General features: G+C 25.3%; 4 protein-coding genes across 9 annotated transcripts in view; 3 read left to right on the top strand and 1 right to left on the bottom strand.

Moving 5' to 3' along the window:
* Positions 1-3,341, top strand: part of LOC102679559 (chorion peroxidase) — a 55,556-nt gene extending 52,215 nt beyond the window's left edge. For 2 of the 3 annotated variants that reach the window (XM_006623744.2, XM_031514232.1), the window contains 2 exons: positions 439-529; positions 3,113-3,341. In XM_006623744.2, coding sequence (XP_006623807.1) covers positions 439-529; positions 3,113-3,259 — 238 coding nt within the window. In that variant the 3' untranslated portion in view covers positions 3,260-3,341. Of the gene's footprint in view, positions 1-438; positions 530-587; positions 1,231-3,112 lie in introns of those variants that run through there. The other variant, XM_006623746.2, reaches the window with a different exon arrangement.
* Positions 1-16,475, bottom strand: part of LOC102680589 (centrosomal protein of 290 kDa-like) — a 23,950-nt gene that overhangs the window by 1,823 nt on the left and 5,652 nt on the right. Inside the window, exons 14-24 of one of the 3 annotated variants that reach the window (XM_031514229.1) lie at positions 15,514-15,811; positions 13,536-14,704; positions 13,281-13,479; positions 12,949-13,181; positions 12,436-12,583; positions 11,979-12,371; positions 11,746-11,912; positions 11,308-11,506; positions 10,964-11,221; positions 10,762-10,838; positions 1,428-1,435 (exon numbers count right to left, since the gene is read on the bottom strand). In XM_031514229.1, the coding sequence (XP_031370089.1) occupies positions 10,764-10,838; positions 10,964-11,221; positions 11,308-11,506; positions 11,746-11,912; positions 11,979-12,371; positions 12,436-12,583; positions 12,949-13,181; positions 13,281-13,479; positions 13,536-14,704; positions 15,514-15,811 (3,139 nt within the window). In that variant the 3' untranslated portion in view covers positions 1,428-1,435; positions 10,762-10,763. Of the gene's footprint in view, positions 1-1,427; positions 1,436-9,376; positions 9,421-10,756; positions 10,839-10,963; positions 11,222-11,307; positions 11,507-11,745; positions 11,913-11,978; positions 12,372-12,435; positions 12,584-12,948; positions 13,182-13,280; positions 13,480-13,535; positions 14,705-15,513; positions 15,812-16,475 lie in introns of those variants that run through there. The other 2 variants (XM_031514231.1, XM_031514230.1) reach the window with 2 other exon arrangements.
* LOC116186570 (MATH and LRR domain-containing protein PFE0570w-like) lies at positions 6,538-7,990 on the top strand. Its single transcript, XM_031514239.1, has one exon. The coding sequence runs from the start codon at positions 6,538-6,540 to the stop codon at positions 7,909-7,911; it is 1,374 nt and encodes a 457-aa protein (XP_031370099.1). The 3' UTR covers positions 7,912-7,990.
* Positions 8,253-10,326, top strand: LOC102679926 (eclosion hormone). Of its 2 annotated transcripts, XM_006623747.2 has the most exons (3): positions 8,253-8,474; positions 9,715-9,813; positions 9,968-10,326. In XM_006623747.2, the coding sequence occupies exons 2-3, from the start codon at positions 9,717-9,719 to the stop codon at positions 10,132-10,134; spliced, it is 264 nt and encodes an 87-aa protein (XP_006623810.1). In that variant the 5' UTR covers positions 8,253-8,474; positions 9,715-9,716; the 3' UTR covers positions 10,135-10,326. The 2 variants fall into 2 exon arrangements, with proteins under 2 accessions (XP_006623810.1, XP_031370093.1); XM_031514233.1 differs by lacking the exon at positions 8,253-8,474 and having other exon boundaries at positions 9,648-9,813; positions 9,968-10,311.

The raw sequence follows: 16,475 nt of genomic DNA, 5'->3' as shown, positions 1-16,475 counted from the left end.
ATAATTTTAATTAAAATATCTTATTTAATAATTTTTTATTTTCTATGATATATTGAAATTTTTTAATTCTATGAGCTCTTTAATTTTTGAAATAAAAATAAAAAACTATATATTTCGTAAGAATCTAAAATTTAAATTTTTTAAATTATTTTGTTTAACAAAGACAAGAAAAATGAAAATATAATGAAAATGATTTAATTTCTAAATATATATACTGAAAATATATTTTAATATATATATATGTATATTAATATAGAGAGAAGAAGACAGAATATTTGAAATTAGTTTCTATTTTTTTGATCTTATTTCTAAATTTATGAATCTACGTAAAAATCAATGAATTACTAAAATTTCTCTCACAAAAAAAATGATATAAATGATTCTTTAAATAACTTTTAAAGAAACGTAAAATAATTAAATTCATCGTTCACCTTGCAGAAACCCACGAGTACCCTGTCGAAGCGGCGTCCTGCCTAGTATGGATCTAACCAAGTGGGCAGAATTCCCAACCGCGAATCATGCTCAATACGTGAGTAATATAGCGGAGACGTATCAGGCATATGGAAAATAAAAAAGCTGTTTTTTAGACATAAAATTTAGCGAATCTATCGCCTAGACCAGAAAACCACCAATGTAGTGAACAACAGTTACGAGCCAAGAAGCACGACTCTTAGGCACTCCTTTTACCCTGAGACACATTACGGTATTGTAGCGTAGGAAATTATAGATAAACCTGCATGTTCCATTTCGAATCAGCTTTAGGGACATAGATGCAGACAAATGCAACACAGATGCAATTATAGACATCCGAGTAGACAACATTCTAGCGACTTTAATTAAATGAATATTCCTAGAGATTAATTTATTTTATCAAACTAGAATTATAATTTATATTCGAAACTATAAATTATGATGTCGACGTAGTCTCTCTTTTATGTGTCTTTTTTTATACATTTTTTTTATAATTTTATACATTTTAAATGTATAAAGATTAATTTTAAGAAATTCACATGTTTACAAATATAAACGCCATAATCTAATTGCTTTCATATTACGATTTAATCAGGATTTTTGTAACATATCTTTAAATAAGAATGGCGTAATGCACGCACAATCATGATACTTTGTGCATTATTACCATTAATTATCGTAATTAATAAATGAAAGAAAAATTGAGAATCTTGCAAGACAATAGATTTGTTTATAATAATTTTAGAAAAATTAGAAAAAGATATACATATATCTTGTCATAAAATAATTGCTTTGACTTACATTTAAAAAAATATTTAAAAAAAAGAAACTAATTAAAAAAAAGATATATTTCCACATAATTTGTTTGATACTATTGAATTGATAGTATTATTAAATAATTATTGAATTGATAAGTTTTTTTAATTTTTAATCAATTTTTCAAATTTAAAGATGACTCCGATTTGTATAAAAATTTCAAAAATATAATTACTTTTTATTAGTAATAAGTAATAAAACAATTTATTAAATTGATGTTGCTTTATGAATTAGAATTATCGTTTTCTGTTAGATGCAAAAAAAATAGAACTAGATTTTCTGGATTCTTGTGTAGCGCAAAATAATTCAAAATCTGAGCATGTTGATGAGCAAATTTATACTTAGTTCACGTCACAATAATTATTTTTTTAAGTATATTAAATAAATATGTCAAAAAACATCTACCTCTTTTTATTGCAAAATTCTCAATTAAATCATCGAAGTTGTAAATATAATCGTTTAATACGATTTGTAACAATTTCTATGAATGCTTTTAATAATCGCTTATGAATTATTTAGTATGAATACAATAGTGCATTTAGCTATGCCTGTGTTATATTTTATTACAATATATTATATCAATTGCGAATGAATGCACGATTTATATGGATTAACAAATTGTGAAATGAATTCTTTTAAATTAACTTCTCTTTGAAGTAACAAAGATGTAGAGAGTAATCAAGTATGAATACCTGTCGAATACTCCAATTTTATTCGTAATAGATAATCATTTTTAAAAATTTTATTTATATATATTTTGCAAAATTTTATTCTTTTAAAAAAATTTATAATATTCAAAAATATTTCTTTTATATCTTCTTATATATTCTATGATTGCTGGAATCACGATTAGTATTTCGATTTGTTTAATAATATTATATATTATAAATTAATATTAATATTATAAATTATTTGATTCAATATAACTATTTCAAGACAATTCGCCAAAAGTTTAATCGATTAACATAGCTCAAATATGTATATTATATTATATCTGTTAATTTTTATTTCTATATATACATATATACATAATTTGTATACATATACATATACATAATTTATATATATATTATATATATATATATATACATAATTTATATACATTCGTATCAATTTTTTTTCATCAATGATGTAAATTATGAAAAATAATTCAATTTGAGTTTATATAAAATTAAATGTCTAATTATTTTTATATATTCTATGCATAGAAAATTACAGCTTTTGATTTACTTACTATTTGTTTTTAGTATGTTCTTTAATTTTACCAAAATTTTTCTTTTTTTTATTTATCTATTTTTTTTATCGAATTTTTAATGTATTCTTCATACATAATACTACACGATGTACATAATAGCATGTAGCAAAAATTCATTCCCTCCATAAAATCGCACCAAGATGGGTAACAACATGGGTTCATTATCTAGTCTTTTCATGTATCGCAATAAATATTAAGTCATTCCATAATAATAAAATTCTATAATGCTGTTTTTCCTTCTTCTATTTTCATTTTACAATTATTTTCTTATAAAATCTTTTATTAGTTTTTTATAAAATTTCTAGCATAATAAATGTATCAAATTTAATACATAAAAATTACTTATTTATGGGATTGGCTTAATATTATTTTTCCCTAAATAAAATAAAAAGGTGCAAAAGACAGTATTGTTGCAAAACAAAAATATATTATCCTATTTCATATTTTAATATAAAATGAAAACGAGACGAAAGAAAAAATCAAATTTTGAAGAAGATTTCGATACATTCCCTACCAATATTTTACAAAGGATGCACAAGCACGTACAAATGTAAATCTATTATACTATAGCGATTGGTGGAAGAGCATTTGCTTGATGTACCAAGACAACCAACGAGACCGGAAAAGGCGCGGAACCAATACAACAGAGAGCAGGTTTTACGACTCTTCTTTGAGAGCATTAATGGCATTGCTTCATATCTGGGATTCAGAAAGTAATCGCGCACCGACTATGATTATAAAGAGCATCGATACACGAGGATGAATCGTATGAAAGAACAGAATTTTTGAAACAATGATAGTTTTATATTCGTTCGTAAAAAGAATCACATTTATAATTGAATTTCGTAATTTTCATAAGATATATATTAATTCTTTTTATATAATAATTTTTTTATAATGTTCATTAAATTAGAATGCGTATCCATTATCATGTCATTAATGTCAAAAATTATACAAAGAGAAGAAAAATAAATTGTTTTGTTCATCCTCGCACTATCATGCACTTTTTAATATTTTAAGACACTGCCCATTTATATCTTATGTTTAATAAATATATCGAAAAAATTAATGATATTTATTGCTAATATATACTAAAAAAGCTTATCTATGATATTACATTAAATCTTTGTTTAGTAAAGGTTTCGTAAAATTGAATTTTATGCCTATTATATAAATATATAAAATATATAAAATTTTTTTAAAAAAACTAACTATTTAAAAAAAAAACTATTAATAATATTATTCAAATTTTTTTTTTAAAACTATTATTTATTTGAATTTTTTATAGAATTATCAATTTATTTTAATCGATTTTTTTAAAATTACTTATTTATTTTGAATTTTATTTAAATTTAAATTTTTAATGTAAAATTATTATTTTATATATACAAATTTTATACAAATTTTTTTATGAAAATTATTAATTAATTTTATCAATTTTTTTTTATAAAACTATTAGTAAATTTTTATTTAAATTAGTATTTCATATCTTCTACCAAACGAATAATACTAACAATAAATATCATAACAAACATATAATAAGCTACACTATTTACATTGTCAAAATTGCGAACATAGATTTAATTGAAATTTTAATTTATGTTAAAAACATTGTTTGCATTATTAATACTAAATAATATAAGTCAATGGAATATCTATAAACAATTACCTTTTTAGGAATTCAATTGTCATCTCAGAAAAACAACTTGAAGTATCGAAATACTAATTTGTATAATATTACATCTATTATATATTCGTGTAATTTTTTCGAGTATATATATATATAATTTATTAAACACTCTTTTTTTATTATTATAGACATATAACTTCTTCCTCATTTTCTCTATATAATTTTACATCTTTTTTTCTTATTTTAATAAACATATGAATAACAGCAAAGGCCTAATGTTATAGAATATGAGTCTGGCATACGGTGAAATGGTATTTATTTTTATTGCTTCAAACATTATTGTATTATTAGATACAATGTATAATATATGCACTAAAATGAAATGAAAATATTAAAATATGACTATTCTCTAGTAGAGAAGAAAAGTCTAATTTTTTAAATTTAAATTTTCTGTGTAAAAATTAATTTCTGTGAAATGAATTTTTGAAATATCACAATAGCTTTCAAATTTTATTTTTCTGTTTTTTTTTACTTTTTACTTTCTTAATTCTTTTTAAAGAAATTAATGTTAATAAGCCAAAATTTTTGACATTATTTAATTTTTTATTTTAATAATTTCTGATAATTTCTGATGAAAAAACTGATAATAAAAATTTTGTCTTAAAATATAAATTGATAGAAAATATATTCAAAAATAATAATCGAGTTGAATTTAAAAATTTTTTAATTTTTTTAATTAAATAAAATGGATACCCGAACATTAATGGATATCCGAACATAAGGATTAATTTTATATTATAAGTTTATGGGTTTTAATATATAAAATAAATTTTAATATATAAATGAATAAATAATCTTTTCTATTCGATAAATTTTTATATACTAAGAAACAATATTTAAAAATAAAAAATAAATTATTTAAAAAAACATTTATAAAATCAATGAAATTTAATAGTTTAAATATCATTAAACAGGATAACTTTTCTTCACTATTAGAATAACACGAATAAATTTTGGCATTGTATCTTGTTCCATCCTAATATATATGCGTGCACAATGACTCAGAAAACAAGATTAAAAATTAAAAAAAAACCTTTTCGCGATTATTATAGATAAAAATAAAAAATAATATCATCTGAATCATTGTACACTTTTTATTTTGTAATTATATTTTGTACATAAGTATCATAAATAAAATCGCATTAACGAGAGTGCCATTTATGGAAATTTCATCAATTTTGTGAATTATCCTCTCTCTTATCTCTCTCTCTCTCTCTCTTTCTCTCTTAATTCTTTCCCTTTTTCTTTAAATTTAAAATAAAGAAAAAAACGATATTATCCATTTCAAATTCGGCGATGTTCTATGCAATGGCATAGTAAATATTTCATTGTAGCGAACACGTGAAATTTACTACTGACGTCGGGAGAGAATGATTTACAAGGTAGTTAAAAGCAGCATCTATGTTTCTTGTGTATCGAAGGCGCACAATGTTGGGTGAAAGTAATAGATATATATGTACTTGAGATATTTATTTAATATATATATATATTATACGAATATATATTTGAGATAATTATCTAATATTAGATCTGTTTTGCATTATTTTATCCTAAAGGAACAAATAGCGTTAATGTAACGAAAATTCAAAATTTTCAGGCTAAAATTGTTACGAGACGAATCGAATCGCTTTTAACTGCAAAGACTGTGATGAAAAAACCGTCGAAGAAGATTAATAAAAAATATGAAAAACAATCAACGATTAATTGCAAAATAGACAAAAATGATATCGTCATTGATAAAAATATAAATAATAATTCTACTAATTTTTCAAATTATACAAATCAGAATTCAAATTTTGTTCTTGAAAATACATTTTTACAAAACGTAAAATCTGGTAAAAACAATAGTAAAAATAAGAAGATAAAAATCGTGAATGCATTAAACAATTACCGAAAAAAAATTACGGTACGTTCGAAGCGTTCCTTGGACAAAAAACCTAATTACGTAGGCTTCAAAAAACAAATTCCCTTATCGAAGAGGCTCTATCGTCATCCGAACCTGAGTTACGAGGAGCAACAAAAGCAAAAGAATCACGCGTTTCAGGACGAAGGTATAATTATAAATTTCGAAAGTACGGTGAATAAACGCATCCTGGACATGTTTGATTCATTGCAATCAAAAACTACAATCAAACCTTTGTTAAAGGAATTAAACAAGCATAGTTACGTACCACTGTCTTCTAATAATAATGAATATTTTGAGATGCAAAAGAATTTAAAAAATCATATGGATAATAATACGGAAAATGATAAAAAACATTTCATAAAGATACAAAAATCTAATGATATAAAAATTAACAAAAATATGTTAAATGAAACAATTAAAGATATGAATATATCGCAGAGCTTGATTAAACAACAAAATCGTAAAAATTATATCAATATACAGGATCATCAGAAAGATGTTAATAACACGACATCCTCGGATATTTTAGAGTATGATCCAAACAAAATTCCATATGTTGAGGTACCGGATTACTCTGATATTAGGGAAGAAAGTTTGGATGAGAAAGATCGTCAGATGAAAGAAGGGAAAACTGATTTTATTGATCCAGAAATATCAACGAATCATGATAACTCTGAAGAAAACGTAAAAAAGTTGTTAAAAGGTTCAAGGCAAAATTTAATTAAAAAAAATGATTCAAATTTCACAAATTTTAAAATGTATAGGAATATAAAAAAAATGGATAATAATAATGAAAATAAACCAGATATGGCAGATAAACCAGAAAGATCGAATGATTTCAAAGACTCTTTTGAACGTTTAAAAAGTGATAAATTCGAAGAAAATAAAGAAGAGAGACTATTAAAAAATATAAATGAACTACGAAATAACAAGGATAATTTAAATAATTCCAACATCGATAAAGAATCAGAAGAAAATTCCCAAGAAAATCACGAGCCTCGGGAAGATCCGAGGGAAACGCAGGAGGACACAGGAAGTCAATCGGGTCCCATAATTTTCGACATAAACGAATACAGGAAGCCATTCGATCTAGACGAATTTCTTAAGGACGATCCGATAATGAAAAAGTTGAAGCTGCTCGAAAAGGAGACACGGACCAAGTACGGACAGAACGGGAAACAAGTTTCAGCCGACTTTAACGAATCCGAAAGTGATAATGCGTTCAGGGAACAAGCGAACGGCCAAAGGAATTCTGCTGAGGTACAAGATACTTTCGATGATCTGTCAAAATCTCATCGATCTAGCGACTTCGCCGATTCCATCTTTGCAAAAGTGGATAAAATAAAGGATAAACAAAATAGAAAAGATAGGAAAATAAAGAAGAAAATAAAAAATCGTGAAGATTCTAACGAAGAGAACAGCGACGAAGACTTTTTAAGATTTATCTTCAAAAAGGACAAGAAAAATAATCCTTTGCCTGGATTCGAAAATGAAGAAAAATTCCTCTCCCGATATTTCACGGAAGATGTAATTAGAAACTTGCAAGAGGATATCGAAAAAGATAGCAAGAGAAAGGACAAGTTCCGTAAAGAAGACATGTATGAAGCATTATCGGCAATCTTGAGAAAGAAAAGTCAAGTCTCGCGGCTCAATAAGGACATTGATAAAAGGATCGAAACCGGAAACGAGCCGATGCTCGAATACAAAAATTTCTGGTCCTTAGAATATAAATCTCCGAGAGTCGACATGGAAGCGCAAGAAAGAAGGAAATAGCGGCATATCGATTGAAATCTCAACGAGATGATCGCGCGTATCGTGGTATTGTAAACACGGATGAAAATGTTGCATTACGTTAATCATGAGAGCTAATCTTTGAATCGAATCATATCGATCTTTTTCAAACAATGTTATTATGTCACACCTGTTAAATATTCCGAGAATAAAATGAGGAATAAATAAGGATAAAATTGATTTTGATCAAATCCTGTTTTATATACCTGGAAGTAGAAAACCCATGATAGATGGATATATTTATAATAGTTGACGTCTCGTTTCAAAGACATCCGGATACTGTTAGATCTTCTTTAAGCAATCTGGTTAACGATTGATCGAAATTTCTCTGCGAATCCGGTGTCGCGGAGAGTTGCACGATTCCGAGGAATGCGGGAAATCGAAGAAATCGAATTAAGGTAAGATAGGCAGCGGGGTTTCCCTCGTTCGAGGGATGAATCTGGCCTCAACGGATATATAAGGCCGTCATCGTACAGTGCTCAGTGTCATTCGTCTGGTTTTATCAATTCCAGCAGCCTCGGCTTGTTCCAAGCGCCAATAATCAGGTAAATAAAGATACCATTCTGATACTGACAGAGAGAAAACGCATTTCATACCAGTCACGTGGCCCTATCCTTTACCTAACCGATCTATCGATCCGATTCATGCTCTATCCCAAGTTATATATATTGTCCATGCTCAACGAACTCGAAGTGCACATATCCTGGTCCATTGATCCGCACGATTATCGCTGTTTCCACGATCGATCGTGCGTTAACATCGATCGATCGATCCTTGGTCTTGAATCTTCAATCTGCTTCCTGCAGAGAGAGAGACGGGGGAAAAGGAGATACGGCTGTAAGACAGAGAGATAAGAGACACCTTCCATCCATATTTATGTTTATGTGTTCACAATATGACCGTTAAGGAGAACGCGGAAGTACGATCCGGGAGATTCTGGTTATAAATGACGATATAAATGAAGGAAAGAGAGAAAGAGAGATAAAAGAGGGAAACGAGAAAGAGAAAGAAAAAAGGAAAAAGGAAGAAAAAGAAAAGGAAAAAAAAAAAAGAGATGACCACCAACAGCGGATATGCTTAAACAATTTACATCGGAGAGACGCGATATAATCGCTCGCGGACGATAAGTATCGCCATTCGTTGAACAGAAAGAATAATTCGGATTTATTAAAAAAGATATGAATATCTTGTTCCTTTCCGATTAACAACCGTACCTCGATACGATACCTAGTTTTTGTTTGTTCAAACTTGTAACATTCGACCGTCTCTTAGTTCAACAACTTCGAGCATTTATCCCTGAAAGTTCATGAGTGTCATTCCCCTTCTTTTTCTTATTATTATCCTCCTCCTCCTCCTTATCGAACACTTGTCCAAGATCGGTAATTAATCGAAAAAAGTGAATGAAATATCAACACTTGGCTTTGAACAAAGTATCCTGTCAGAGGCTAGAGTAGGCTTTGCAATTTATAATCTATACCCTGTTATATTTATCTTCATTAGAATTCGCGTTGTATTAAATATAACTAATTATTTTTTTTCTTCATTTTTTTATTTATTTCTTTCATTTATATTATAGATAGAATAAAAGTTGATGCACACAATATTTAATCTTATATCTCGTTATTATCGTGAATTCTATTGGTTTCTTCGTTTTTTGCAATCGTATTATAAAATAATTAATAATATATGATATATCCTATATTCGAATGAAATTTGTTAGGCATAAAATTGTTATTTAGGATGAATTAATCAATTTCACGTTTTTCAATTTCACGTTTGTTACAGTCATGAACACTTCAATCCGTATTTTGCTGGTGCTCTTTTTAGCCTATTTAATGGTATTCATGTTCGTTGCAGGAAGCGTTCCTTTTGAACGAGCCATAGGTAAGTTTAATTGCAAAATAAAAATTGCAAAATATATGTAAAATAATATTTTACGATTAATAACGATTCTTGATAACGATTCAAAATAAATATTGAATTTTGATTTAAATTATTTAATTACTTATTTAAATTAATTATTGAATTATTTCCTAAGGAGTCTGTATCCGAAATTGCGCTCAATGTAAGAAAATGTTCGGCCCATACTTCCTTGGACAAAAGTGTGCCGATTCTTGTTTCAAGAACAAAGGAAAACTCATTCCTGACTGCGAGGATGAGGATTCGATCCAACCATTCCTCCAAGCGCTTGATAGCGAATATTAGAAAATTAAAATCGACTTAATGTTCCTCGCTATTTAATAATTATTCACGCTAAGTATAATACATACCAAAAGTAATGCGTCTGAATTTGCAAATAGAATATACAAACATAATATATCTCTCTATTAAATAACAAGTATATCGAAAGAATTCTTCTTTTCGTTTTTTTTTTCTTTTGTAATTTTTAATTTTGACTCAGGAAGATATATAATATGTGATTATAACAAATTAAAGCTATTTAATTTCATTTGTTATCTATGAGTATATTTAAGTTTATATTTAAATATATATTATGAGTATATTTAAGTCTATATTTAAAGTATTATTCATATATAGTAGTAATATTATTAGTATTATTAGTATTATAAATATTAACAAATATCAAAGTGGAAAATGAATATATATCGATATTAAAAAAAAGTCAACAAAATATCTCTTTAATAATTAATATCATAATTAATATCAAAAAAGGAAAAAAGATTCTGAATTTTCTTGATTTATCACAAATAAAAAAAATATATAATACACAAAAGAAAAGAAAATACTAAATACTACATATTATATATTTTATTGATATCTATATAAATCTTGAATAGATAGAATGTATTATAAACTTTCTACTCACTGATTTTTTATTCTGGAGTAGGAGATATTACATGACACTCTGGTATCGTAGACAATATTTGCTTTGATTCTAGTTGCTGTACCTGAAATTATGTATTTTTGTATTATTTTGTATTATATATTTCGTATATTATCCTTTTGTATTTTTTTTTTTTAACTCGAAGTATTTTTATTTTTCTTTTTTATACATATAAAAATGTATATTTACTCGTTGTCGAAGAGTTTTCTCATTCACGGCAACTCTTGATAATAAATATTTTACTTTGTCTAAAAGTTCAGATTTGTGACACAATTGTTCCTTTAAAATTTTTATCTCTCCGTTATCTTCCTCCTTCTGTACTTTTTCTAAGGCAGCCACTCTTTGCTCAGCTAATTGCAAATCAGTTTCTAATGCCACGATTCGTTTCTGTGCTTCTTCATAATTCTTTCGTAATATATTTTCACTTTGATTATTTAATAATTTATCCTACGTATGATATGTATACGCGTATAATTATTAATAGAAATGAAAAAATATCGCTCTAAAGAATTAAAAATTAATTATATTCTTGCCTGATATGTATGATTTTTTTTTGATCCAAGTTTGAGACGTCTATTTTCTATCTGCAATTTCTCGATAATTCTTTTCAAAGTAAAAATCGTTTTTTCCATCTCCAAAATAGATTTTTTCGAACCATGATCTCGCAAATCTTTGTCCGACGATCTTGGAGTCGAATCAGATGATTTTTCTACTTTTAACAACTCTATGTATCTGTATAAACAATAAATTATTAAATAAAATATTGATTTTATTATTATTGTTAATTTATCTAAAGATTTGTTGATTAATCTATCAAAAAATTATTTATTTTATTTCAAAATAAATAAATAATAAATATGCATGACAAAATTTAAAAAATAAAATATTATTAATTAAAATTCAATTCATTGAATTATATTTTGTTAATTTTCAAAAAATTTATAGTAAAAAACTTAATTTAAGAAATCTACTTTTCCAAATGTTCAACTTTTTCCCTTAATCTAGGCGTATCCGCATTTGCCTTTTCCAATTCAATACGAAGCTCGAAGTTCTCAGCTTCCAGCTTTAAATTCATTTTCTCCAAAATATCTTTAGTCATTTCGAGTTTCTCCAATTGACTAATAACATTACTGTTACCCTACAAAATATTGACAAATATGAGAAATAATTAAAAAATAAACCAAACAGCAATAAACAGACAGACCTGAGAAACGATTTCTAAAGCAGCGATGTGTCTCTTTTGCTCTTCGATTTGAAGCAAAAGTTTCTCACTATTCTCATTCTCCAATCGATTGGATAATTCTCTAATATGATCTCGCAAAGTTTGACACTCTTTTTGAAGCTCCTGCATTATATTTTGATGAACAATTGTGGATCGAGCTGATATATTTTCAGCTATAATATTATTTTCTGTTTTTAATTTGCTTTTTAAATACCATTTTTCTCTTTCCATACAAGAAACCACTGATCGAAGTTTTTCATAATTCGAAAATAATTTTGCGTACTCATCTGTTTTTTCTTTCAATTTCTCTTTCAATTTTTCGGCAGTTTGTTGCCACTTCTTTTGTTTTTCCCATAATAAAAGTTCTTCTGCTGTCTATATAATAGATTTTAAAATTATTGCATGAAAATTTAAGAGTAATAAGTAAAATATTACATACTTTGGCTTTCTTTGCTCCTTGAGCTAGATACTCTTTATCTAATTGTGCTCGAGCTTTATAAAGCTCTTCCTCCAGAGATTTTACTTTACGTTCAAGTTGATTTTCACGCTGAGAAGTTTTTTTTTCTTGAATTCTTACGGCCATATATCTGTAATAAAGATAAAAAAGTAATTAAAGAAATAAAAATAATAATAAAAATAAAGATAAAAAGATATCGTGTTTCTTGTGATTAGGTTGTAGAAATCAAAAGAAAGGATTATATTAAAATTAAAATAAAAAAATTGCATAAAAAATTCTATTATTCTTAATTATTATAATTATTATTAATTATTAGATTATTATAATTCAAAATATTTATTAATTTTTTTTATCATTAACTATAAAAATTCTATAAAAATGTATATTGTATATGTATTAAATTTTATTTAACAAATCTCAAGATATCTATCTATCATAAGGAATTCATTATATTATAATTTTTACTATTTTATTTTTCGTCCATTACAAAAATACCTGCGGCTAAGTTGTTGTTTCAAGTCGGATATTTCATTTTTATACATTTTCTCTTTTTCTATTAATGATTGCAGTTGTTTTTTCACAGTATCTGTACGACACACAGTATCTTGTTGCTGCGTGTCATCGTGAGTACTCAAAGTTGGCGTAATTTCATGTATTTTCAATGCTGATTCTCCATGAGTTATTGCTTGTCGTGCTTGAGTCGCAGATTCCATTAACTGAACTTCATTCTTCATTCAAAAAAAAAAAAGAAAATATATATATATTTATATTTAAAAGATACATATTTAATATCTGATAAATTTCTAAATATTTTAAAAATCTAATACTTGTAATTCTTGATATGCATAACTAAGCTGATGAATTTTATCATCCTTCTCCTGCATCTCCTTCAACAAAGTAATATTTCCTTTTGTAACCATCATACGATTTTCAGACAACTGTTTGCGCAACATGTCTGCCTCTGATTGCCATTTCGCTAATTCCCCAAGATAAATGTCTAATTCACTTTTATGTTGTTCCTCCAATCTAACAAAAAACAATAGTTTAATATATTGAATATTTTATCATTCACAATAATTTACCGTTCTCTCATACGATCCATGTGTTTGAGTCTTTCCTCCGCCAACCGATGCCAACGATCACTCAATTCTTTAGTAATATTCAGATCTGCTTCCAAAGTCGAAACTTTTTCTTGTAATCTAGCAATCTCTTCCACTCTCATTGCGATATTTTTTATATCTTCAGTTTTCGATGTAATTTCTAAGGTTTTATTAATTAATTTTTCAGGTTTTTCTTTCGTGTTATTTTTACTACTATCATGTTTCTCTTGACTTCTTTGAGTTTCGCTTTCCATCGATAAAATACGAATATGTAAATTTTTAATTTCTTCCTGCAAACGAGCCGCAGCTTTGCTATGTTCATCTCTATCTTCTTTCAATAAATTTTGATATCTAGCTATAGTTTCTTCCTTTTGACTGAGCAATTTCTGTAAGCTATTTATTGTCGACTTTAATGCAAGATATTCATTGCATTGTGAATCAGTGACTTCCAATTCAGATGAAAGCTTGTATTCTTCCAATAATTTTTTCTTCTGCATTAATTCTAGATCTTTGCTTTTTATAATCTTATTCAACGAATCTATTTTCGCCTGACATTCTATTATCTGTAATTCACATTTAATTAATGTAGACGATCGTTCTGAAACAAGTTTCAAAGCTTCATTCAATTGTTCACGAAGTAATGAAATTTCTTGATCATTATTTTCTTTCATCACTTCTTTCTCTTTTTCTGCTTTTTCTTTGCATTCTATATTTTCTTTGGAATAAATTGATTTTTCTTTCTCATTTACATCCATTTCCATTTGCGTATTTCTTTTTGTCGATTCTTTCGTTTTTTCTTTAAATTTTAGATTTTCTGAATCATTTTCTTCGAAACAAATTGTTTGAATTTCAACTTCATTTGTTTCTTTCTTGTTCAAGCAACAAGTATATGGATCCGTTTGTATTTCCTTTGGACTTAAATCTACGATTGTTTGAACTGATGCATGTTTATTTTCTTGTAAAATAGGACTGGTTGCAATATTATGTGTGTCTATTTTGGATTGTTGATTCTGTCCCTTATTCCATATTTTTTGAATTTGTACCATATCGTGCTCCATTTGATTTATAATTGATTCGTATTCCATATATTTGTTGTTGACAATTTGTAGTTCATATTCCAGTTGCATTATTTTTCGTTTATACTTATAATCCTATTTAATTGTTAATTATTAATTTGGAGTCAAAAGATTTTATATATTTTAAAAATATTTTTGAAAAATAAGCTTAATAAATAAAACAAAAAATAATAATTATTATATATATAATAAAACAAATAATAATAATAATTTTAATATTTCTATAATTTTATTTTTTATTAATAAAATACAAGTAGATAAAAAAAAATAAAATATATAGTTATTAATGAATAAATTGTGGATTTTTATAATATAAATATATTTTTCATATTAGATTTCAACTATTTTTCATGTTTTGCACATTTTACATGTATAATTTATATATACATTTTATATAAATTGTTTGATATCAAATATATAATAAACAGATTTCTTATAAAAAAAAAAAAATTAATAAATTGTATTTTTTAAATTGTATAATTTATAAAAAAAATGTACAGAATATAATAGTTCAAATAATAATATAATACAATATTAAAATAAATTTAAAAATATTTTCTTTTTCATAAATTAATTCTTTTTTTAAATAAAAGATATTAATTTATGAAAGAAAAAAAATCTTAAAAAATCTTATCTTAAAAAACATAATATAAATTATGATAAATAAAAATATAAAATTTAAAATTATTTCAATTATTTTATAAAAGCAAATAGATAAATATATATGCAAATTTTTTATAGTTTATATACCTTATATAACATAATAGTATATTTTCTATATACTTTATATTTACATGCAATTAAATATTTGGATATGTTTTTTTAATAGTATATTAGTCTATATAAGAAAAATTTTACTAAGAATTTGATAAAATATTACATACGTTTAAAGTATATTGTGAATATTCTGAAAATTGCTGAATTATATCTTGCACACTATTACTTCCAATCTGTTGTTCTAGTATATCTTTTAAATTTTCAACGATTTTCAAACGATTGGTTAGCATTTCCTGTTGCTGTTTCACATTCTCATAACATTCTTTCGCTTTTTTCATCTCAGAATTAATAGTTTGACGTTCATCTTTTAATTTTATTGATAACAAGACTATTCTATTTAAAGCGCTAATAGAAGTGGAACCTGCATATTGATTTTGCAAAAATTCTATAATATCTACATATTTTCTGGAAAGATAGTTTAATTAGTAAAATGTATCTTTCTATCACACTAAAAGATAATAAAACAAATCTCCCTCAACGACACTTGTGATTTGTCTTACTATAATAATATCTATTTCCATTAATATAAAATTTTTATATATTTTATCAAAATATATAAATGTTTCAGATATTTAAGATATTTTTTAAGAATAGAAATGAAATATTTAAAATATTATATGTATAAATATGTATAATACTTAAAATATATATTCTAGAAATAAAATATCTAAAATATATTTGAAGACAAAAGTAAATAATGACAGATAGTGAAAATAATTATTAATGAAAATTATATCATTTATACAAGTTAATAAATATAATATAATGTTATATATTTTTTATATTTTAATGTAATACAATATTTATGTATATTTCATATGAAGTAATAAATATTATATCACTATTATAAAAAAATAAAAAATTTGAATAAAACAAAATAATATTGTTAGTATACTATAATAATTAAATTTAGTTAATGTTATTTTTTTTAAACATCGAAAAAATAATAAATTTTTTGATGATTCAGATATTAAATTCTCGGTATAAAGTTCAAATTCTATTAAAATATTTCTTGAATTTTTTAAAATAAAAAAAACAATTACAAAATAGATTTTTTATCAATCATTTT

Source organism: Apis dorsata, unplaced genomic scaffold, assembly GCF_000469605.1.
Source record: "Apis dorsata unplaced genomic scaffold, Apis dorsata 1.3 scaffold_935, whole genome shotgun sequence".
Taxonomy (NCBI): Eukaryota; Metazoa; Arthropoda; class Insecta; order Hymenoptera; family Apidae; genus Apis; species Apis dorsata.
The sequence above is the reverse complement of the archived record's forward strand: the minus strand, read 5'-3'. Positions and strand labels throughout refer to the sequence as shown.